At 38.7% G+C, this 24,859-nt stretch overlaps 1 protein-coding gene across 4 annotated transcripts in view; it reads left to right on the top strand.

Moving 5' to 3' along the window:
* The window catches only part of ELL2 (elongation factor for RNA polymerase II 2), a 68,302-nt gene that overhangs the window by 21,830 nt on the left and 21,613 nt on the right, over positions 1-24,859 (top strand). For 2 of the 4 annotated variants that reach the window (XM_077817214.1, XM_077817215.1), the window contains exons 3-7: positions 7,735-7,856; positions 10,641-10,804; positions 18,078-18,337; positions 24,312-24,436; positions 24,589-24,682. In XM_077817214.1, coding sequence (XP_077673340.1) covers positions 7,735-7,856; positions 10,641-10,804; positions 18,078-18,337; positions 24,312-24,436; positions 24,589-24,682 — 765 coding nt within the window. Of the gene's footprint in view, positions 1-7,234; positions 7,295-7,734; positions 7,857-10,640; positions 10,805-18,077; positions 18,338-24,311; positions 24,437-24,588; positions 24,683-24,859 lie in introns of all 4 variants that reach the window. The other 2 variants (XM_077817218.1, XM_077817216.1) reach the window with 2 other exon arrangements.

Below are 24,859 nucleotides of genomic sequence, written 5' to 3'. Positions count from 1 at the left end.
CATCAGGGTATGACCGACTCCTTACTAGTAGAGATTAGGAGAGAACTTTCCTTGGAGGCAGGTTGTTTCAGAAATGCCTGGTGCATGGTTTCTTGCACCTTCCTCGGGAGCAGCTGTTACTGACCACTGTCAAACAGGATACTGGATCCGATCTAGTACAGGAATTCTTATATACAGAGCAAGCAGCCACAAAGCACAAACGGAACCAAGACTGTGGAAAGAAGCTGAATTACTGTCCCAAGTTACAAGAACTAGCTGTATGCATCACTTGAGGGTTCAGAGTAAAACTTTTTAATAAGAAAGATCAGTAATCCCACATGTCTCTTATGCCTTTGTCTATCTAGACTTCTAAGAAGTTATGCTTCTTTTGATCTCCTATGATAGTGAGCACTCCTAACTATATTGTCATTTATTCCTTGTTACAGTATTGTGCAGTAAGATGACTAAAAGGAGGGTCTGCTCATTATCCACTAAACCCTCCAATTTTTTCTACGTTTTAAAACTCCTACCTTTCCAAGATAAGTCTCACTCTCTCACAGTCCTGCACTGCACTAGAGGATCACACACTTTGTAGCTTCTGTAGGACAATCTTATGACATACACCAGGGGCTCCTTGCATTCCTCCATTCTACCCCACAAGCTCCTTGTGTGCCACCCTCCCATCCCTCTCTCTTTCTAAAAGGACTTAAGTCATGCAGAGAAAATAGATTTGCTTCTTTAAACCAAGGAACTCAGTCCTCCAGTTCAACACTTCCTGTAGGTGAGTAAATAGGGGATTAATTTAATTGGTGTGGTGAATCTCCATACAAATGTGACTGAATCTTACCTTCCTTTCTCCTCCGCCTTGCCCAAATTGCAAACTTTAGGAGTGAGTGATACCAGAAACAGTTTCTTCTTCTGCTGCCTAATTAAGTATGGATTTCTCCCTTTTCATGTTCAGTTTCATTTCACTTCCTATATAGATCCCGTCACCTCCAGAAAAATACAAACTTTTTCATATCCAGTAAAGTATAAAAGATCCAAATTCAGCACTAATTAATGTTTAATACCCTGTAATTGGCCACCTCTGCATACTCTTCCTCTGTTAATCAAAGTAATACACAAATTTTGGTCTAAAATATTTGTGATTCTAGTAATCCCTGAATGTTTAGACACACTGTCTTTAATCAGCCCAAGATTCTTTTACCTTCCACAGTTGCTCCACTGGTTAACTCGGTGCTCATTAAGAGGGATTTGTCTAAACAGAAAGACAAGAGGAAAGGCAGGGAGAGGAGCAAGGGGGAAAGAGCAGGTGAGAAAAGAGAGGAAAGGAAGGCAGAAGAGAGGTGTGGAATGAGGCTAGGGTGAAGAGACTGGGGGCTTGTCTACATTTAAAAAGCTGCTGTGGCATATCAGTGAAGACGCTACCTAGATAATTTACCTTCCTAAGAGGTGCTTTCTGCACTGGGAGTTGTTGGTATAACTGCATCGCTCAGGAGTGTGGATTTTCCACACCCCTGAGCAACATAGTTTATACCATCATAAATTGCTAATGTAGACCAAGCCTGAGACAGGATTAGAGGGGGTTGAAGCAAACAGCCAGTCGGCACAGGGCAGAAAAAGTCCAGTCAAAATTGTAGATAATATCTGTCCATTGGTCCCAGCTGAAGGTGCCTGTGCAGCTGCTATGCTGGCTTCAGTCTCTGGTTGGCTCTTCCCTGCAGTCTTTCCAAAACACAGTATAGCTAAGGGGAGGGGCTGCACCAAATGCGGTCTGAGGGTAAAATGGGTGTCTCCCTTATATAGTTCAGTCCCAAAGTGGGGTAGGTCCAATTTTACCTCTTCTCACATACCCCAGTGCAGCAGTACTGCTTAAGCTGCTTCTGTATTTACATGCATTGTCTAGGAAAATTTCCTGGCTTTCAGAATTGGGTGCTGTTGGGCACAGTTTAGCTGACAACGTAGATACAAAAGATGAACTGAGAGAAGCACTTAGACAAGGTCTTGGCAGTGGGCTTGGGCTGAATGTAGATGAGAAGCTGAGTTACTTGCCTGGAGGAGGAGGCGGCAGCGGCAGCTGGAAACAAAGGCTGAATTTCCTGCTTCAAGTGTTAGAGATTGTCCAAGGAGAGCAAAGGGTTATGGGAGATCCCCTCCGGTACTTTGATGGAGGCCCAATCTTTCTGAGGAGTAGCAGTTGCACATTGCATTGTACGCTGTACAAAATGGTAACTGAAGGAATTGTCCATGCTTAGAAATACATGTTTATTGAAAACAATGGGAAGGAAGATATATCCCACTTATAGGTTTGTGGGGATGAGAGGAAATGATGCAGGAGGAAAAAATAAAGGCTCTGGTCTCCCACACTAGTACTTATTCGCTGGGAAAATATCAGATTAAATAACTTTCCCTTGAAGAGACCCACCTGTTGAAGTGTGAACTGGAGGGGAGAGGACAGTAGTAGAGGGATAGACAGTTAATTTCACTGTGCACTAGGGGGAAAAACATGTTAGCTAACTTGTATATAAATACTACTTATTTTCCTAGTCTGGACAAGACCTTGGTGATAGTATGGAATGTACATCCAGAGAACTTTGCAGAACTTTCTAATCTTTTATTGCCTTTTTGGGGGGCTGGGAACTAGTAAGGACAAAGTAGGCCTAATAACTATTGAGGCAAGGATTTCATTGTTTTCAGAAGGAGGTAAAGATAATGTATTTTGGTGGTTGTACCACCTTGGATCTATGCTTTCTGGCATATGGAGATACAGTACTTGCTAATCTGGAAATCTGTGGGAATGAGATGTAAGGGGAATATGACAACATTCTTTTTAAATGCATTGCATACCAAGTATCTACATGGATTTATTTTATTGTAAAAAAGATTAATCAGTTTGGTATATACAGTAGTCTTTCAATAGAACTTAAAACCAAAAAACATATTGCTTCCTGATAGCCAGGAATAGAACATGCAAGCTGTTCCTGCTAACACAAGTGTTGACTGAAGAATTCTTAAATCATGGCTCTCTGACCTTCTGCTAAGTGTACATCAAATAGGAAAAACAAACAGTATAAATGTCCAAAAGTTTATCTTGCGTTGAAACATTGTACTTTCATTCTGATTACCCAGAAGTCCTTGACTTGTGCTCTGAAGTTCTGAGGATTATTTAATTTTAAAGAAAGCACGACTAATAAAAAAAAAAATATGTAGTAAAGTTTCTGTGATGTTCACAATGACTTGACATTTACATACCAGTCTGAGTTTAAATTCATCTCCTTACAAAACCAGGACAGATAACTAACAGATCAGCTGCAACAGAACGCGTATTACAGATTAAATTAGCCGTCTAATTTTTAAGAGCCCAGGCTTTTTACCCAGCCATTTTAGCTCACATTAAAGTAGACACGGTCTATTCTACACTAGGCTTTCAGCACACAGTAGTCAACATGTTCTAACGTTACTACTTTAAATCCTGACTTAGGGAAATGCCTAGTTTGAAAGGGAGCTTCTTGAAAGAGGAGAGGTCACTTGTTTTATTGGAGGAGTTAAGCTGTTCCATGTGAAGGTACAGCATAAAGCCATGAAACCAAAATGGGAGGAAGAGAGAAATTATTGGGTAAGGCTAGTGGAGCTGACAGAGTACAGTGCACTAGGGTGGGGGGAAAAGAAAAGATGACAATAGAGTAGTCAAGGCTCCGTATGTGAGGACTGATTTGAACGCTGTACGGAATGAAGTAGGAAGTCAAGTTACAGGACTCAGCAAGGGATAGTGAGAACATAAGAACGGCCATACTGCGTCAGACCAACTGTCCATCTAGCCCAGTATCCTGTCTTCCAACAGTGGCCAATGCCAGGTGCCCCAGGGGAATGAACAGAACAAGTAATCATCAAGTGATCCATCACCTATTGCCCATTCCCAGCTTCTGGCAAACAAAGGCTAGGGATACCCGTCCTGGTTAATAGCCATTAATGGACTATTCTCCATGAACTTACCTTTTTTTTTTTTTTTAAACGCTGTTATAGTCTTGGCCTTCACAACCTCCTCTTGCAAAGAGTTCCACAGACTGTGTTGTGTGAAAAAATACTTCCTCTTATTTGTTTTAAACTTGCTGCCTATTAATTTCATTTGGTGACCCTCCTAGTTCTTGTGTTATGGGAAGGAATAAATAACACTTAATGTACTTTCTCCACACAGTCATGATTTTATAGACTTCAATCATATCGCCCCTTAGTCATCTCTTTTCCAAGATGAAAAGTCCCAGTCTTATTAATCTCTCCTCAGATGGAAGCCGTTCCATACCCCTTTTTGTTGCCCTTTTCTGAACTTTTTCTAATTCCATTAGATCTTTTTTGAGGTGGGACAACCATATATGTACACAGTATTCAGGATGTGGGCATACCATGGATTTGTATAGAGGCAATATGATGATATATTCTGTTTTATTAACTATCCCTTTCTTAATGATTCCTAACATTCTGTTCACTTTTTTGACTGCTGCTGCACATTGAGTGGATGTCTTCAAAAATTAGCCACAATGACTCTCAAGATCTTTCTTGAGTGGTAACAGCTAATTTAGACCCCATCGTTCTATATGTATAGCTGGGTTCATGTTTTCCAATGTGCATTACTTTGCATTTATCAACATTGAATTTCATCTGCCATTTTGTTGCCCCGTCACAGTTTTGAGAGAGCCTTTTGTAGCTCTTTGCAGTCTGCCTGGGACTTAACTATCTTGAGTAGTTTTGTATCATCTGAAAATTTTGCCACCTCACTGTTTACACCTTTTTCCAGATCATTTATGAATATGTTGAATAGGACTGGGGGGACACTATTTACCTCTCTCCATTCTGAAAACTATCAGAATGTCCGTCGGGAAAAAAAATCAGCTGTAGTATCTTGACTAAAGCATAGATGAAAGTCAAGAGGCCAGAAATGAGAGAGATACTAAAGGAGCAGACCAGCGTTTTACCTGTGGGTACAAAGGCAGAGACGATTTTTGACGTTGTAAAAAAAAGAAATATAACATTTGGGGTACCAGATCCCAGATAGGAGAGTCAGAAGGGAATTGGAAGTGAGGAAGGTGAGGCGGTACCCACTAAAGAGCCTGGAGGTATGAGAAAAGAGAGGCAGCTGGGAATGCTGCTTAGAGATATGGAAGTCAACTGCATGTTTAAGGGTGGAGTAGAAGGAGCCAGAGTGACATTTCAGAGACAAGCGGCACCTGAGCTAATCCAAAGGGTTGTTCTGGGCAACTGCTCTGCCTTATAGTGTTCCATAAGGCTTTATTCTCTCTCCCAGCTTTTTCAATGGCTACATGAAGCCATTGGGAGAGCTAGTGAGATAACATGGATTGAAGTGTGAGCAGTAACATGGATAACACCCAATTCTGTATAGTCTCTACATCTGAAAATGCTACCTCCAAGCTTTCCTTGCTGAGATCATCATGTGGATGAAGAGAAGCTGGTTGACAGTTAATGTGGATGAGACTGAAGTAATGCTTGTGCGATGAGGAAAGCAACGTAATGAACAACTCCTGCATAACTGTCCTTTCTATTAAATGCATCAACCTTCAAACTGTAATAGAAGGAATGGATAGATGTGTCATCTTGGTATTGTCTTCTGTACTATCCACAGTAACTGTTTTGGAATATTTATTCTGTAAATGCTTTTACTGTGTAATGTGGTGTCTCCACCAGGCACTTTTTAAAGACTGTCAATATATTAAGGTGTATACACTTTCAAAGTAAACTCGAAGCATATGTGGCTGCAGTCATCTGCTTCGATCTATTTAATTGTTTTGGGGGAAATACTCTTGAAGTATAATTTTAAATGGAAGGAAGATACTCATCAATGGAGAGCTTGGAGAAAGCCAAAACAGTCTGCAAAGTACATGGAGCTGTGTGTGGGGAGGGGGAGACTTACTCTTTAGGTCAAAATCTCACAGAATTTCATACAGAATTATCAGTCATGCAAGGGACACACAAATAAAAATTAGTCTGTTTTATTTTTAAATATTTTCAGATACCATGCCTGCATCTGAACTCTGCCAATTCTTGAGTTTACAATCAGTCTTTAAAATGTGAAAAAGACCATACAAATGGGAGATCATGAAACTGACTCGACACAATGCTATCAGATTATACACAGTAAACTTGGGAAAATATTTTTATTTCAATTATAGTAATTAGTGAACAATAGTAGGCTGAAAAAAATTCTGCATAGTACTATTTTTAATGTTCTATAGTAGTCTTGCAGACTCTTAAGATAAATCTGTGATACGGGATCAAAAATGGCCTCTACAATAGGTCTTTTTATCGCTGATGTTTTAGTATTAATCTCCCAGTTGGGAAGATAAACTGTTATAACAGGTTCTGATACATAATCCAAGATTTGTATCTGCTAATTAAACTACTTCAGTTAAATCCTTTCTCTTTAGTGTATAGCGCTCTATTGAATAGGACAAATACACATGTTTTGAGTTTAAATAGCTGAGTAGTGTGCAGGTTTAGTCCCTATCTTTCTCTCTGGAGGCCAGCAGTAGTCCCAAGATGCTGCTATACTCTGTCCAACATGGGTGATCAAATCATAAATGGCAGAGACTTTTTTCCTAGGCTTTCATTTCAAGGAAGAAATTTACACAACTAGTACAATGTGTGATTTAAAACCAATCATGACTATTGGCCAATTTTATAAGCAAAATAAAAGGTGTGTACCAGAGGAGGATTCCAAAAAGGGCATTGTGAATGTTGCTTTTAAGTAAACATTTTCATTCAGGATAGGTTATTTAATGTGTTGAACCTTCAAATAGATTCCACTCTTAAATAAGAGTTTGTCAAACTGCAAAGTTTAACTTAAAATATATACTACTCAAAAACATCTGCTTTATTTTTGCTTTTATAGAAAGGCATGGTAAAGCATGCATCACATGGCTTTGCTTTTCTATTGATCACGTGAAACTGATACTTTTTAAATCTCCAGAATACAGAATGTTCTGTACTATGCACAAAGCATAGGATGAGTGTATTGAACCAGGAAAGCAAGTTTTATCATGTGATTTCTTGTACAAAAAGCTATGTGTATTTTGTATTTTTACAAGCAACATGATTTAAAATAGATAAGTATTTGTCTGACCAGCTTTTAGTCCAGGAGAGTTTAAACAAATCCATATAACTAAGCTATTTTTAACAGTCTTATCATTAATGTTCTTGTTTTCTCTCCTCCCATCCTTGGTTTGTGCCTTGATTTTTATTCTAGAAATCTAGTCCTGTCTAAATTCCACTAAGATTAACTGTCATTTAAAAGCCAGGAAACAAGGTACTGTAGGTTCTACTTATGTTGTTCTGTTTGCTTGCTTAGCCAAACAGTAAGGCTTTTGCTTATTCAGTAATGCACCTAATCAATGCTTAACTTTCAGTACACTAATAGTCCTGTTGGAGTCAGTTGGGCTCTACGCATGACTAAAGTTAAATAAGTGCTTAAGTGCCATGCTGAATTAGGGCTGTTTTTTGTAGACGTGAGCAGGGTTCAACTTGTATAACTATAGGTATAGTCTTGTGTCCTGATAAGATTATTTTTGAGAGGAAAGTGTGCCAGAGTTAACTCATTTTATTATATCTTCATCATTTGAGTGTCAGTCATATTACAAATATTAAGTACACTTTATCATTGTGCTTGGATTTAAAGTGTAAAAAAAAGTACTATACAAATCACATTGATGGGCACATGTAAAACTTCAGTTTATATTTATCTTTTAGCTTGTCAAAATTCCTAAAGCTGATCTCCCAAATGAAGTGCATAACTTTAACTTCTACTTGTCAAATGTTGGCAAAGATAATCCTCAGGGAAGCTTTGATTGTGTCCAGCAAACTGTCTCAAGGTAAGCAATACTTAAATTTGTCCTAAAAGAAAATAATACGTTCGTTGTGTGTTATAGAACAGAAACAGTGAAAGGCTGTAAAACTTTTTTCTTCAAACTACAAGTAAAATATAACCTCTAGTTAAGAGTATGGTCTCTTATAAACTATAAATACCTGCTTTTACATATCACTGTTTTTGTTTTGCTTTCCAAAAACTAACCTCTGAGTACTTTCTCACCTCACTAGTGCCATACTTGAAAAGTAGGCAGTATTGTCAATGCTTGGATCAGATCAGTGCTATGACTGTTTAAATATGGCTATACCTGGCAGCATTCTAGCATGGTTTCTCTGACCATGATGGATAAGGATTTTAAGAACTACTACACTAGTTAAAAATCTTATCCACAATTGCATGACTACCCTGTTTCAGGGGCTGGTTGAAACACAGCAATTCCTTGACGCTGTACGGTTGGGTTTGCAACAAGGCTTATACTATTCACTTGCATCTATGCAGGCAAGATTGCTGTACCATTCTGGAGTAGACACTTACAAGTGGGCCAAAGAAAATGGTGTTTCTAGTACTGTAGATGAATCCTGTCTTATAGACCAACTCCCTTGGTAATTTACAGTGTTAGAACTTGTATTGCAGACAAACAGCTATGCATACCGATCAGGGAAATTGAGCTAAAACTCTGCAAATAAACAGCCATGCTTATACATGGGCATAGATGACATAGTTCTACTCTCAATCTAGGCAGTGCTAAAAGTCTGAAGTTCTTAAACCTGTGTAGAGAAACTACTAAAGTCAACATACCAGTTCTTTTATGGTTTTAGAACACTTGTGCAGAAACTTCTTGTTGGAATTTCACACAATGTTTAATTTGTTCAGTTTTGAGACGATCCTATGAATCATGATGGAAAATGCAACTGACACCTTTTAAAAAAAAAAAAATCCTGAAGTTTCATCACTGGAGTTGAAAAGCTTAAACTTTAAATTGCCATGGTTTGGAGTTGCCAATTGGCCAACCCAGGCTGCAGAATTACCCAGCAGTCCCTTTTCTTCTCTGGTCCCTTGTCTCCTTTATTTCTCTCTCCCACTCCACTCTCATTAGACCACACACAATTATTAACCATTAGCGGCCATTTTGTAAGTGATAGCGTGCCCTACTTATTTTTGTTTAAGACATAACTAAAATGTTTATCAAGAAATTCGTTAACATGAACATTTTGGTGTTAAAATGCCAAAGGATAAACTGAATCATAACTTGAAGAAATATACTGTGCCCAATTGAAGGCTAGAGACAGCATTCAAGAAGTCAAACCCAGGGGGTGCAATTTGCCTTGGGTAATGGAATGGATATTACCTTGGCTTTTCAATATTCTAGTGCATTCTTTGAGATATAACAAACTAAAGAACTTGGAAGTTACACAGTATTATATAATACAACTAAATTTTGTCCATAGTAGAGATGGCACCCTGCTCTAGTGGGGCACTCTAGTAGCTGTGAAATCTTAAATGTATTCTGGGTTGTTAAAGCTGAGCTTGACCTAGCTGGCATGACTTCAGGGGAGTTAAAAATAAAATGGTAAGTGAAAGAGAAATTATGTGCTGAATGTTCCTTACCCATTCTATTTGGAACATTAAGCAGAGAATTGTGGAGTTGCTTTCAGAAATGTTGCAGGTCAGCTAGAGTCACTGTCCTTTGTGGGATCAGAGCTACTCAGATACCACTGGAACTAGCATGGTTTTAACTAGGCATTTATGCTGTACTTGTCACAGAGTGTTTAAAACATCGTCATTGTTTTGAATTTGAATAGTCTTCCCTGCCCAGTATGGAACAGGAACTTTTATATTAAAACTGTTTGAGGAACAACTGTCTCTATAAATATTTATAGGAGTAGCACAGTTTTAATCCAGGTATGTAGGCTTCATTGTTCTTAAAGCACACTATAATGCTTGAAGGGACACTGAACTTCACATCTAGTCAGTTTTTTAATACACAAGTTACAAGGTACTACACCTGCCCTTGAGTTTTTGTGGTTTTGTTATTACACTTCACTGTTTTTCACATTTGTCCCCTGTTATATGTAAGACCCACAGAAACAAATGTGTAAACTATGAAAATAGACTCTCTGATGTGCAGTCAAATACACAAACTAAGCAAGCTGAGAAATAGAATTGTTTAATAACTGAAGGGTTAGAGAAATCTTAGGCTACGGGTAATGGTAAAATTGACACTGAGAATTAGGTTGATGGTTTTCCTTAAAAGGTTGGAGAGAGTTAATTAGAACTTCATGAATGATTAAGGCCCTATTTTGACAGCCAAAAGTCACTTTTTCACTTACGTTAACTCAGTTGAGTGAGTTTAGCATAATTTGAAAAGTCTTCTGAATGCTTAAGGCATGCTTTATGTAGCGTTCTGGTACCATATAACTCTTTTGGTTAGACAGGTGACTTTTTTAATTGAAATAGCTATCCTGTTTTACAACCTCTAATAGCAGTATAAGGTTGTCTTAATCCAGCATCACTGTGTCCACGCCGGATGGGGTGGGGTGTTCTACCATTTAACTGTACTTGTATGGTTAGTGGTATAACATCTGTGTAGAGATGCCATAAAACACATTTGAAGCTGTGTTAGATGATAGCTAGGTGTGTCGTAGCCTAGAGGGATTGAAAAATGCACCTTTTTGCCCATTAAGATTTGCCATAAATGCCCCTAATTTTTATTCTGTATTGATACGTTTGAGTTCAGAATAAAGTACTTATTCTCTTGAAACTGTATTTTCTTTTAATACTTTCATAGTTCTGGAGCCTCGCAGCTCAATTGTCTGGGATTTATACAGGATAAAATTACAGTATGTGCAACAAACGACTCTTATCAGATGACAAGAGAACGCATGACCCAGGCAGAAGAAGAATCTCGCAACCGCAGTACAAAGGTCATAAAACCTGGTGGGCCATTTGTAGGTATGGTTGTATCTAACTTTTTAATCTAATAGACAATTAGAAGGTAGTAATCCTGACAGTCTTCAGGATCATAAATGTTTAGTCTACTGACACTGCTTACATCAGAGCATCTCAGTCTTTTTGGTAGCACAGCTTCACATCTATTCACAGTGCCCCACTCACTCGTTTTCCTTTTTCTCCCTTGTTATGCTTCCTCCTTGTTCCCCAGTACATGCTTCCTGGATTTCCATTCTTTCCCAGAACCCTGTACATCCATTTCCTCAGTTCTGTGCTCCTTGACTATTTCCTTCCCTTCTTAGACACTTCATAGTCTCATTGTTTGTAACTACCATTACAAGTTGTTTAAATAGTACATGTGTTCATGGATTGACCTACAGTGTTTCAATTCATAAAGCTATCAATATTGCCTTAACCTGTAGTCTGGAAAAGTGACACAGTGAAGGTTTGGTATACAAGATCATAAACCTAGGAGCAACAGAAAAGTGAATTCTGTATGCAGTGTGATGCATGTATCTTGATTTAAAAATCCTTTTAGCAAGAACGCAGTTTCCTCTGATAGTAGCTTGACCACCTTATTAGCAGGGTTATAATGGGAGCTAGATTTAGTGATTTACCAGGGACAGTAATTCTTTGCTTTCGTGAAAACACTGGCAGGATCACAGAATTGGTGCCTTCCTATGGATTCTGTAGTACTTATAATTGAAGGTTGTTGTGCTTCAAATACTCTGCTCTTATTATATAGAGATCCATGACAATATAAACCATTCCATGCATGGTGGTTAGGCAGAGTCTGAAGCTGGTTTGAAATAGTACCAAGATCACAGAACCTAGAGATGCAGAGCTGGAAGAGACCACAACAGGTCATCTTGTCTATCCCCCCTACTCCCATGCTGAGGCAGGGTCAAATAAATCTTTTTTAAAAACCTCCAATGATGAGGATTCCACAACCTCCCTTGGTAACCTATTCAAGTATTTGGCTGCCTTTATAGTTAGAAAGCTTTTCCTAATATCTGACCTAAATCTCCCTTGCTGCAGACTAAGGCTATTACTTCTCCCTTTTATCTTCATTGGATAAGGAGAATAATTGATCACATCCCCTTTTAAACAGCAGCTTCACTATCTGAAGACTGTTATCAGGTCCCTCCCTCAGTCTTTTCTGAAGACTAAACATGTCCAGTTTTTTTAACCTTTTCTTACAGGTCAGTTTTTCTAAACCTTTTATCATTTTTGTTGCTCTTCTGAGTCACTCCAGCTTGTCCACGTCTTTCCTAAAATGTGGCACTCAAAACTGGACACAGTGCTCCTGTCAAAAGCAGGACAGTTACTTCCTGTGTCTTACATGTGGCACTCTTGTTAATGCACCCTATAATACTAGCCTTTTTGCAACTGAATCACACTGTTTGCTCATATTCAGTCTGTGATTCACTGTAACCATCAGATACTTTTCTACAGTACTAAAGTCTAGCCAACTCTTCCCCTTTTGTATTTGTGCATTTTATTTTTCCTTTATAAGTGAAGTATTTTGCCCTTCTCTTTATTGAATTTCATCTTGTTGGTTTCAAACCAATTCTCCAATTGTCGGAGTCCTTTTGAATTCTAATCTTGTCCTCCAAGGTGGCTGCAACTCCTCCCAGCTTGGTGACATCTGCAAATTTTATAAGCATACTCTCCACTCCATTATCCAATTCTTTAATTAAAATGTTGAATAGTACTGGAGCTAGGACTGACACTTATGGGATCCCACTAGAAGATTCATCACCCCAATTTGACAGTAAACTATTTATAATTATTCTTTGAGTGTTTTTTCAATTAGTTGTACACCCATCTTTTAGTAATTTCATCTAGACCACATTTCCCTAATTTGCTTATGAAAATGTCAAGTGGGACCATGTCAAAAGTCTTGTGAAAATCGGGATCATGTCTACTGCTTCCCCCCATCCTCTAGATCAGTAATGCTATCAAAGAAGGAAATTGCATTGTTTGGCATGACTTGCTCTTAACAAATCCATGTTAACCATTACTTACCATTTTATTATCCTTTAGGTGCTTACAAATTGATCGTTAATAACGTAAGCCTGAAGTCCCTGTTCCCTTATTCATATTAGTGATCTAGTCAACTGTAGTGACCCTCTTTAGTAACAATATCTGGGTGTGAATTTTGCCATATTGGAATGTAGAATTCCCTTAACATGTGTAGAGCAAATGACCTCAGGAGGCACTCTCACCATGCTGTGCTCCAGCTTCCACATTCTTCTTCCTCCTCCTCCTCCTTCATCCAGCAGTGACCTCTGAAAATCTGGAAAGAGAGAGCAAGATATTTAAATCTTAAAACAGTACTTCGCTGCCTGCATTTAACACTCAAGTCCAGTTATACTGCAGTGCTGAGTTGGCCTACAGCAAGCCATCTTAAATAGGCACCTACCTGGCCTGTTGAAACGCAAAACTGAATATATGCTGTCTGAACTGTAGACTCCAGGAAGGCATATTTGCTTGTACTGGAACTGTCTTCTGCTCCTCTGTACAGTGAGGATCAAAATTCCTTCTTCCTGTAGACTGCCTTCAAAGAACAGCCTTTTGTTGCTTTACCGACTGAGATGACGGTGGGTTTTTTACTATTTTATTCCATTTTCAACATTCTGAGGGAATATTCACCTATTTACTTAAAATTGTGTTCTTTAGAACACACCATTCGCTATGGCTACATAAGTGTTATAAATCGTGTCGTCAAGCTTCTAGATGAGTGTGCTTACCACAAAGAAATAAAAAAACTAGGTTCAACAGCCCTATGTCAGTGTCGCAGGAAGTATATCCCCAGCTCCACTGAATTTTCAACCTTACGTAGGTATTCCCTTCTTGAAGAAGCTGAGACAAGGATAGTTCTAATTCCTGTTATGATAGGCTGACATTTTAGTATGGGTATGGAAGGATCTTAATACACTACAGATTTAAGACTAGGGTGCAATGAGGAATTTAACTGATCACAATTGTGTGAAACTAAAATGACTCATTAATTAATACTGTTGTGCTAAAAATGCAAAGATGTATCTGTTCACATAGTTATGGTTATTTTTGAAACCAGGAGTGCAGATCTAAGACATTAATGTGATTCTAGGAATAGTTAAAAATGGTGGTTAGTCTACACTGCAAAATGGAAACATTTTTACTATTCCAGGAGATGACAGCCAACATAGCTGATTTCGTACCGTAAATGGAGTGGTTTTGTGTGAAGTTTTGTTGTCAAAGGAAGTATTTAAGAACCTGTTTTCTGGATTAAAGAGTATCTAACCTGTGTGAAGGAAGAGGCCAGAGCCTCAGGAGTTGTAACACTCTCAGGTTTCTATTTTCCTACATAAGAACAGCCATACTGGCTCAGACTATTGGTCCCTCTAGCCCAGTATCCTGTCTTCTAACAGTGGCTGGTGCCTCATGCTTCAGAGGGAAGAAACAGAACAGGACAGTTGTCGAGTGATCCATCCAGTCATCCACTCACAGCGTCTGGCAGTCAAGGTTTGGGGATATCCAGAGCATGGGGTTGCGTCTCTGACCATCTTGGCTGATAGCTATTGATGTTTATAGCCATAAACATTTCTAATTATTTTTAATCTAGTTATGTTTTTTTGCTTCACAACATCCCTTGGCAATGAGTTCCACTAGTTGACTGTGTTGTGTCAAGAAATACTTCATTATGTTTGTTTTGAATCTGCTGCTTATTAATTGCATTGGGTGGCCCCTTGTTCATGTGTTGTCTGATAATTCTGTTCTTTACTATAGTTTCAACCAGATTTCTGATACTGAAGTTAGGCTTCCTGACCTGTACTTTTCAGGATCGTGCCTCTAGCCTTTTTTAAAAATCAGTTTTACGTTAGCGATCCTCCAGTCATCTGATACAGAGGTTTATTTAAGCGATAGGTTACAGATCACAGTTAGTAGTGCTGCAATTTCATAGGAGTTCCTTCAGAACTCTTGGGTGAATACCATCAGATCCTGGTGACTTATTACTGTAAAATTTATCAATTTTTACTCTATTGACACCTCACTCTTGAACAGTTCCTTAGATTTGTTACCATAAAAAGAATAGATCTCCCTCACATCCTCTGCAGTGAAGACTGATGCAAAGAATTCATTTAGGTTCTCCACAATGGTCTAGTCTTCCTTGAGTGCTCCTTTAGCACTTTGATCGTTCAGTGGCCCCACTGATTGTTTGGCAGGCTTCCTGCTTCTGAAGTACTCACAAAAACTAACAGATTTTTTGTTATCTTTTGCTGGTTGCTCTTCAAATTCTTTTTTGGCCTAATTATACTTGACTTGCCAGAGTTTATGCCCCTTTCTGCTTTCCTTAGTAGAATTTGACTTCCGATTTTAAAGGATTCTCTCCCTCTCCTTCCCCCAAAGAAAACCAAACAAAAACCCACTTCCTTTACTCTGTTTAGCTGTTGTGGCCTTTTTTGGTCCTCTTACTTTTTTTGTGTGTTTAATTTGGGTATACATTTAGTTTGAGCCCCTGGTCTGATGTGTTTAAATAGTTTCCATGCAGCATGCAGGCATTTCACTCTTGTGACTGTTCTTTCTAATTTCCATTCAACTAGCTTCCTCATTATTATTCCCCTTTTGGAAGTTAAATGCTTCTGTGGTGTGCTTCTTTGGTTTCTTCCTCCCTACAAGGATGTTAAATTTAAATATATTATGGTTGATAATACTGATCAGTTCAAGTATGTTCGCTTGTTGGACCTAGTCCTATGCTCTGCTTGGAACTAACTCAGTAATTGCCTCTCCCCTCTTGGGTTCCAAGATTAGCTGCTCCAAGAAGCAGTCACTAATGGTGTCTACAAATTTTATCTCTGTATCCCATCCTGAGGTGACATATTCCCAGTTAATATGGGGATAGTTGAAATCCCCCATTATTATTGGGGTTTCAGGTTTTGTAGCCTGTCTAATTTCCCTGAGCACTGCACAGTCAGTCAACATCATGGTCAGATGGTTGATATAGCAGTACATTCCTACTGCTATACTCCTATTAGTCAAGCATGGAATTTCTATCCAGAGAGATTCTGTGGAAGTTTTGCTTCATTTAAGATTTTCAGTATATTCAACTCTGTGCTTTCTTTCGTATATAGTGTCACTCCCCCACCAGTGCAATCTGCTCTCATTCCCATATATTTGTACTCTGGTATTACTGTGTCCCATTGATTATCATCATTCCACCAAGTTTCTATGATGCCTATTGTTAGATCAAGATTCTAATTTAATAACAGGCACTCAAGTTCACCCCTTTTGATATTTAGACCTACATTTTTATATAAGCACTTATAATATTTGTCAGTATTTAGTTGTCTGCCTTCATGTGATGTAATTGAATGGGACTCTTTTTTTTGTTTCACTGTTTCTCTTCAGTTCCTGCCTGTACCTTATCAACTTCTATCCTCACCTCTTTCATAGGATATATAGTATCCCCTTCAATAAATCCTCCCCTAAGGGATGTCCATCTGAACCACATGTGCCTTATGCCTGTCGGCATTCTGCCAGCCCTCAGTTTAAAAACTCCTCTACAACCTTTTTAATTTTACGTGCTAGAAATCTGGTTCCATTTTGGTTTAGGTGGAGCCCATCCTTCCTGAATAGGCGCCTCCTTTCCCAGAAGGTTCCCCAGTTCTTAATAAATTTAAAACCATCCTCCCAATACCATCATCTCATCCACACATTGAGACCCTGCAGTTCTGCCTGTCTAACTGGCCCTGCGTGTGGAACTGAAACCATTTCAGAGAATGCTATCAAGGAGGTCCTGAACTTTAATCTCTTGCCTAGCAGCCTAAATTTGGCCTTCAGGACCTCTTTTTTTTTTTTTTACCTTTCCTTATGTCAGTGACATCTATGTGTATCATGATCACTTGCTCCTCCCCAGCACTGCACATACATCTATCTAGATATGTCTAAAGGTTCGCAACCTTTGCACCCAGCAGGCAATTTACCATGCGGTTCTCCCGATCATCATAAACCCAGCTCTCTATATTTGTGATAATCGTATCCACCTTTACTATTACCTGTCTCATTCTGGACACTCCCAGAAGGCTATCTTCAGTGTGAGAGACATGACATGACATGACATCTGGAAGGAGTGTCCCAGCCATGGGAGAGTTTCCCTCCGCTCCAGCTTGATGCTCTTCTTCCCCTGAGATTTTCATTTTCTTCAACAGCACAGAAGGTGTCAGACTGCGGATGGAACCACTCTGTTGTGTTCCTGAAAGTCTCTTCTATGTACCAAACTTATAAGGAATTGGGTTTGGAGGAATGATCAGCTTTTAGCAAGTCTCTGATCGGAGCCAAAATAGTAAACCTATTACAGTAAAGTTCTTAGATATATTGATACTGAGTCCTGACTATAGTGGTAAATATTTAAGTGCTAAAAAAAGAATACCTGGCCACTTTGTTTTGATTCTGGTGCGGAAGAGCTATTGCTACTAACCATTTATCTTTATGGAAAAATAGCCTGTTTGATTAAGTAAGCTGTTGAACATGTTTACTTCATTATCTTTGGAGGGGTGCCTTTACAAACATGCAGCAGCACCTGAATTTATTGGGAAGCAATGTTTTCTAGGCATGTAAAACTTTTTATTAGAAACAGAGCATTTTTGAAACTTCTATGGATTTGATTTGCAAAGGTGTTGCATTTGACAGTTTCTTTCTAGTGAGAAATGTCAGGTCAGTTACATGGATTGTTTGGGTAATGGAGGCAAAATAGTTTCATTTTTGAAATTGTATGGCACCAATGATTGGATCAGACACTCCATTAATCAATTCAGTACATGGTGTTGAATGTAAGTTTTGTTTTTTTCCCCAATTGCACAACCAGGCTTGTATATTCATTTCCAAGTCATGGTGCTGTTAATATGTAGATTTGGGTTCCTTAGGCACCAATGGAGAACATTTTAGTCACAGGAAGTACTTAGTTTCATATGAGTTTTGTCCTCATTTAAAATATAAAATATCCCATTAGTTTGATGTTGAACTTTTCTCAGCCTGTAAATTACTTAAGAAAATATTGAAGGCATGCCTCTGTATAACAGAGCAACATATCTTGCCCTCCTAGCAATATCATTTACATTTGAGTAATTTCATATCCAACTTTTTGAGGTCTTAAAACGATGCATTTTATGATACCCTCCTTGGACTAAACAATACTTGTACATTTAACACTGAGTTAAACTTTGGGAAAAATCAGATGTTTATAAATCAGACGAGCTATTAATTTTTCCCCCTTTTTGAATTCTGGACTTAGGTAAAAGAGTACAGATTCGGAAAGCACCACAAAGTATTCCAGATGCAGTGCCCGAGAGGAAAAGGTCAACACCCATCAATCCTGCAAATACAATACGAAAGACCCACGTAAACAACAGTGTTTCTCAGCGACCATATAGAGACAGGGTGATTCACTTACTGGCACTGAAGACCTACAAGAAACCAGAGCTACTTGCTCGCTTGCAGAGAGATGGCGTTAATCAAAAAGACAAGAACTCCCTTGCAGCTATCCTTCAGCAGGTGAGAACATCTGGATAGGATGTCTTTTCTGCTCTTTCTGCTCCTTTTCCTGGTTGTTTCTTAATACAATTCAGGATTTTACTACCATATTTCATCTAGAAAAGTGAGGGTTCACTTTGGTGAATGGCAGACACATTTATTGATATTCGCTCTTCGACAGTCTTCTTGAAAAGCTGCCCTGTTTTGTAAGTACTCAAAACAAACTGGAAGTTTAATGAGTTTATAGGGGAAGTTTGTACTATTGAAGATTTCTAAAGCTCTTCATGAGTGATAGGGAACAATTGCTGGGTATATTTTTAGCTATCTTTTTCCCTACTGCAGTTTTTTTCCCCAGGAGGCTTACTCTTTTTTATTACTCCAAGCTGCTTAATTGGTGAACATAGTTTCTCGTAGGTTTCAGAGTAACAGCCGTGTTAGTCTGTATTCGCAAAAAGAAAAGGAGTACTTGTGGCACCTTAGAGACTAACCAATTTATTTGAGCATGAGCTTTTGTGAGCTACAGCTCACGTAAGTTTTCTTCTCGTAAATGTTCAGACTAATTCACTAAGGAACTTCTGTTTCCATTGACGAGTTTACTAGCCCTTTTTATAAAGAGGAAAGCTGTTTTGGGGGTGATGTTTAAATGAAAAAAAATCTGCATAATCAAGAGTAGTGGCCTATAAGTTGGTGCCTAACCTCATTGAGTTCTATTACAAAATATTTAACTAGCTATCCTGGGATTGAAACTCTTATTTAAATGTTACAGTAAATGAAAATATTGGTGTTTGCTTTCTGTCAAAGAAAATTTCCTTAAATAGTTCGTTCTTCACTAAAAACATGAATGATATTTTAGAAGGAACTTCATATCTCTTTGCAAAAGAAAATATATCTGTAACATGTACTGCACACTTTCTTGTATGTATATGCATGCAAAGATAGCTGTGAAATGGAAGAAATCACTTTTTACACTGCACTGTTCACACGCTGCTTAAGCTGTGCACTGGTAGCTTTGGATGTCGGAGCACCTTGAGTGAATTACAGTTCTGTCTGGAGTCGTCATTATTCCTTCACTTCTTTAACCTCTATTAAGAACATAAGAATGGCCATACTAGGTCAGGCCAATGGTCCATCTAACCTGTATCCTGTCTTTTGACAGTGGCTGGTGCCAGATGCTTCAGAGGGAATGAACAGAACAGGGCAATTTATCGAGTGATCCATTCCCTGTTATCCACTGCGAGCTTCTGTCAGTCAGAGGTTTAAGAACACCCAGAGCAGGGGGTTGCATCCGTGACCATCTTGGCTCATAGCTATTGATGGACATATCCTCCTCCATGAACGTGGTATTTTTTTGAATCCAGTTATACTTTTGCCCTTCACAACATCTCATGGCAACAAATTCCACAGATTGTGCATTATGTGAAGGAGTACTTCCTCTTGTTTGTTTTGAACCTGCTATCTATTAATTTCATTGGGTGACCCTGGTTCTTGTGTTATGTGAAGGGGTAAATAACACTCTTATTCACTTTCTCCACACCATTCATGATTTTATAGACCTCTATCTTATCCCCCCCTTAGTCATCTTTTTTAAGGTGAACAGTCCCTCTCTTCATGATCTCTCCACAGATGGAAGCTGTTCAATACCCCTGATGATTTTTGTTGCCCTTCTCTGTACTTGTTCCAATTCTAATATCTTTTTTTGAGCTGGGGCGAGCAGAACTGCATGCAGTATTCATGGTGTGGGTGTACCATGGTTTTATATAGTAGCATTATGATATTTTCTTATTATGAACTTTCCTAATAGTTCCTAACCTTCTGTTAGCCGTTTTGACCGGTGCGGCACATTCAGCAGATGTTATCAGAGAATTAGCTATGACTTCGAGATCTATCTTGAGTGGCAACAGCTAATTAGACCTCAGCTAATTTAGACCCCATCATTTTGTACAGTTAGTTGGGATTATGTTTTCCAATGTGTATTACTTTGTATTTACCAACGTTGAATTTCATCTGCTATTTTGCTACCCAGTCTTGTGAGATCCCTTTGTAACTCTTCACAGTGAGCTTTGGACTTCGCTGTCTTGAGTAATTTTGTATCATCTGCAAACTTTGCCATCTCACCATTTACTCTTTTTCCAGACCATTTAGGAATATGTTGAAGAGCACTCTTCCCAGTACAGATCCTTGGGGGGAACCTGATATTTTTCTCTCTCCACTGTGAAAATTGACCATCTGTTCCTTTGGTTCCTATCTTTCAACCCAGTTACTGATCCATGAGGACCTTCCCTCTTATGCCATGTCTGCTTACTTTGCTTAAGAGCCTTTGGTGTGGCTTTTTGTCAAAGACTTTTTGAAAAGTCCAGATACACTATATCTGCTGGGTCATCCTTGTCCATATATTAGTCGACCCCCTCCAAGTATTCTAATAGATTGGACAGGCTTGATTTCTCTTTGCAAAAGCCATGTTGACTCTTTCCCCAATATATAGTGTTCATCTTTTGTTCTCTCCATGAATGTAACTTTTTTTTGTAGCAGAGTTCTAGTTCTTTTGGAGAGGGTAGTGGATTTTTTTCTTCACCAAAATTATCCTTAAGCTTGCGTTCTGTAATTTTAGGCATGCTCTTGGACTCAAAGGGTTGAGTTCTCATTTCGTGTCCCGTTATAAAGAGTTGTTGGGGAAAAAAATGCTTGCTGGGATACCTTTTTAACACTCTGCTTTGCCTATCCCCACATTGACTACCAGAATGCTGTAAATTTAGTCTCACTTCATTTTATTCATCTCTAAAATAGGCTTTAGTTTAAAATTAAAAATTTTTGGTATGGTTTAATCCACCACTTACAGAATTCTTTTCATACATATTTACTGTAACTTCCATCTCCATAATGGTTAATTCATTGGCTTTTAAACCAGGAATAAGTGTTGTCCATTTGTGAATTGAGCAATAATAAATATGCTTAAATCAGTTTTTCAGACAGTAAGATTAAATTTATGTAAATTTTAAGTGTATGTAGACTGAAGTATTTTTATGCAACCTTTAAAGTGTTAGCAATTGTCATTTTCTGTATCTTACTGTAATAGTTCTAAGAGATTAGGATGACAGATTCTGAATCGTCAGCCATGGTGTAGCTGCATAGCAAAGAAATTGGACCTAGATGAAACATTGACATGTTTTTAACATGGATCAAAGAAAGGGATCGCTAATAAACTTTGAACATCTGCCAGAACAATAAACTGAAAGTTTGAATAGTGCTTTTGTTAAAATGTTCAAGGTCAGATGTCAGTTAATTGTATAGTTTAGTCATAAGCTGTACTTGTATCTTTTTTACCATAACACTCCCATCCCCTTGTAGAACCTACTGATGCTAACGTAAAATTCTAAAGGCTAGGCCTGCATAAGTGCACAGTGGGGGAAGGGGGAGATGGGTTCAGTGATTTTTCTCCAATCCATCCTCCTCCATGACTGTGGTATGGAATAGCTGTCTCAATGCCTGCTACATCCCCAGCGCATGCACCTCTCAGAAAAGTGTGCCATGCAAAGTGCTTTAATTACTACTTGGCCTTCAGAAGCTAGCAGTATAATGCTAACTCATCTTATTTCCACACTACAAAGTTTTTATTTTTGGTTCAGTAATGCTATCATTTCATCAGCAAAGTTCTATAGACCTTTTATTAGAAAGTGTTACACCATAAATCGGGTGAGCAAACTATGGCCCACGGGCCGTTTTAAGCTGGCCCATGAGCCACAGCACACGGCTCAGCCCTGCTCCGGCCCGGGCGCAGGGTCAGGGGCCGCATCATGCAGCTCCCGGAAGCTGCAGCATGGCCCCGCTCTGGCTTCTATGCGCTCCAATGAGAGCTGGAGGGGCGGTGCTTGCAGATGGGGCAGCATGCAGAGCCACCTGGCTGCACCTCTGCATAGGAGCCGGAGAAGGGACATGCCACTGCTTTAGGTAAGTGCTGCTCGGAGCTTGCCCCAGCCCTGATCCCGCTCTCCAAACCGCTCGATCCCAGCCTGGAGCACCCTCCTGCACCCCAAACCTCTCATCCCCAGAGCCCGCACCTCCAACCAGAACCTACACCCCTGTCCCAGCCCTGATTCTCCCCCGCCCCCCCCCCACTCTCCAAATCCCTCAGTCCCTGCCCAGAGCGCCCTCCTACACCCCAAACTCCTCATCCCCTGTCCCTCCCTCACCGCAACCCCAATTTTGTGAGCATTCATGGCCCACCATACAATTTCTATTCCCCGATGTGGCCCTCGGGCCAAAAGGTTTGCCCACTCCTGCCCTAAATGGTCTTGAGTACGCAAGTGTATTAACTTTTAGCTAGGGGCTGAAACTGGGAGGCTAAACATAGTTACTGTTTGCACATGTAAGAAAACATTTTTTTATTGAAAGTACTACTATTACCTTGCTGTTCCTAACAAATGTGTCTGCTCTCTTTGATTTTAGTTTGATTTTATTTGTTTCAGACAATATGGTGGATCACTAAAAGTCTTTACAGGCAAAATATAGGCATATACAAGTCCTAGTATTTGTTTTTTGAAATACAATATCACAACCAGCTATGACAGAATACATAAAACACTTTAAAAATGAGACATGGAACAATACAAAACATACCTAACGTACTTGATCCACTAGCACACATTCAGATACCCTCTTTCTTTGAGACTTAGTCCAAACTTTTTGGGAGGGGAGGGCAAATCTGCATAAATCACGATTGTGTCCATATGCTTTTTAGCCTACAAGGCTCTCTTTAATATCTTGACTAGGAGTAACAGGCAAAGGCCCGGTTTCTGAACTTCAGAGGTCTGTTACAAATAGTACAGTTTGAAGGTCTAAAATGGGATTTGAAGGAGAAAAGTTGCCAAATTAATGCTTTGATGTGGCAGGCATCAGTGAGCATGGATTTTTACCAACATGACTCTTTTCAAATACACAATGTATTTCTCTTCAGGAAAGGAAGGGGGACCTATCAGAAGCTGTCTTAAAGCAGAGCATTAATAGGATGTATATGCTAACAAACAACAAGGCGTTAATTAGTATGGAATTATGAGTACAATATTTTTTCCTGGAATTCATGGATATCTGTTTTGCATGTATGCTTGGGGCTTATCATAGAATTAGGTGTGGAACAGGGCATGTACATCCCTTCTTAGTTACATTTCTGCAAAATTTTACTTGTACCCTTCTTGCATGACTAAAATGTGTTTGATACTCATGGCTGAAATTGCCTTACATCTTCATTAAACCAAAACGTTTTAGGTATACTTTAAAAAAAAAAAAAGTCACTCATTAAACTTACAACAGTTTTTGTCCCTTTTTTCATTAAAGGGAAAATTTAGTGTTGAATCAAGTATTGTACTATCTTGACACTCTCCGGTGGAATGCAACAACTTCATGTGGTTTCTAGGAAGTGTGAATGTACTAAACTCCATGACCCAGTCTCTGGGAAACAAGAAAAGCTACCTATTTTTGTCATAGTCATTTGGCTAGATAAAAAAGCTGTTCTTGCTGGCACTGCAGTATGAGTTACCACTATTCCTAAAGCTGTACCAATTTTCTCTTTTTGTGATCTAATATCATTGATATCAGCAGAACTGTGTTGGCTGCTATTCCATTAGAAATACAGGAAAAATAAACACTTGAATTATAATGTTCGAACTTGAACACTTAAAGTTAGAATTCTAAATTTGTATTTAGTCATGTAAATATGAATAAGCCTGACTAATGTACATTGACCTTCAGATCTTTTGAAAAATCAGGCCATTCTTTTATAAGTACCTAAATTCACACACCCAAGATTGAACCTTTTTGTATGCCAAAATTTTCACTATATGAAAGGTCTGTCCTTTATTGCCTTTAAAGCCAAAGGCTAGAAAATACAGAATACATTTTTTCATGGTTATATTTTCAACCTATATTTAAACTGTCCAATCTTTTCTAGTATTGTAACTTGTAGATAGCTTTAATATTTGTATTTTTAAATATATATTTGTAGGTAGCCAACTTGAATCCCAAGGACAACTCTTACACTCTGAAGGATTATGTATTTAAAGAGATCCAAAAAGATTGGCCTGGATACAATGAGATAGATAAACAGTCATTGGAGTTAGTACTTTCTAGGTAAGTTCAAGCTTTTTCTTTAATGGTAGCAATAAAAGAATACATTGTTTGAGAAGTAACAGGCTTCTTTCTTCCCAAATAATGTAAGATCTATTAGAGCATCTTTTTCTTGATTTTTTCCTTGTAACCTGGAATATGGGTGATCTTTACAGAAAACTAAATTCATCTCAGAATGTCACCAGCACCAGTCATTTGGAATCTCCTCTAAGTTCTTCTAAAGATGCTGCATCTGCTTCTCCTTCCCAGGTATTTAATTTGTGATTTTCTTTATATTGCAATATGATGCAGTCAGACTTAATACATACAAGTTTTATATTGGTGTGAAAGCTTGAATCATGTAATGAGAAGCACCCGTACCCCTTCTAATGTATGAAGAAGGTGAAGCAACTATTTCTGGGTAATTGGATGGTGGCATAGAATAAA

This window comes from Eretmochelys imbricata, chromosome 5 (genome assembly GCF_965152235.1).
Source record: "Eretmochelys imbricata isolate rEreImb1 chromosome 5, rEreImb1.hap1, whole genome shotgun sequence".
NCBI lineage: Eukaryota > Metazoa > Chordata > Testudines > Cheloniidae > Eretmochelys > Eretmochelys imbricata.
The sequence above is the reverse complement of the archived record's forward strand: the minus strand, read 5'-3'. Positions and strand labels throughout refer to the sequence as shown.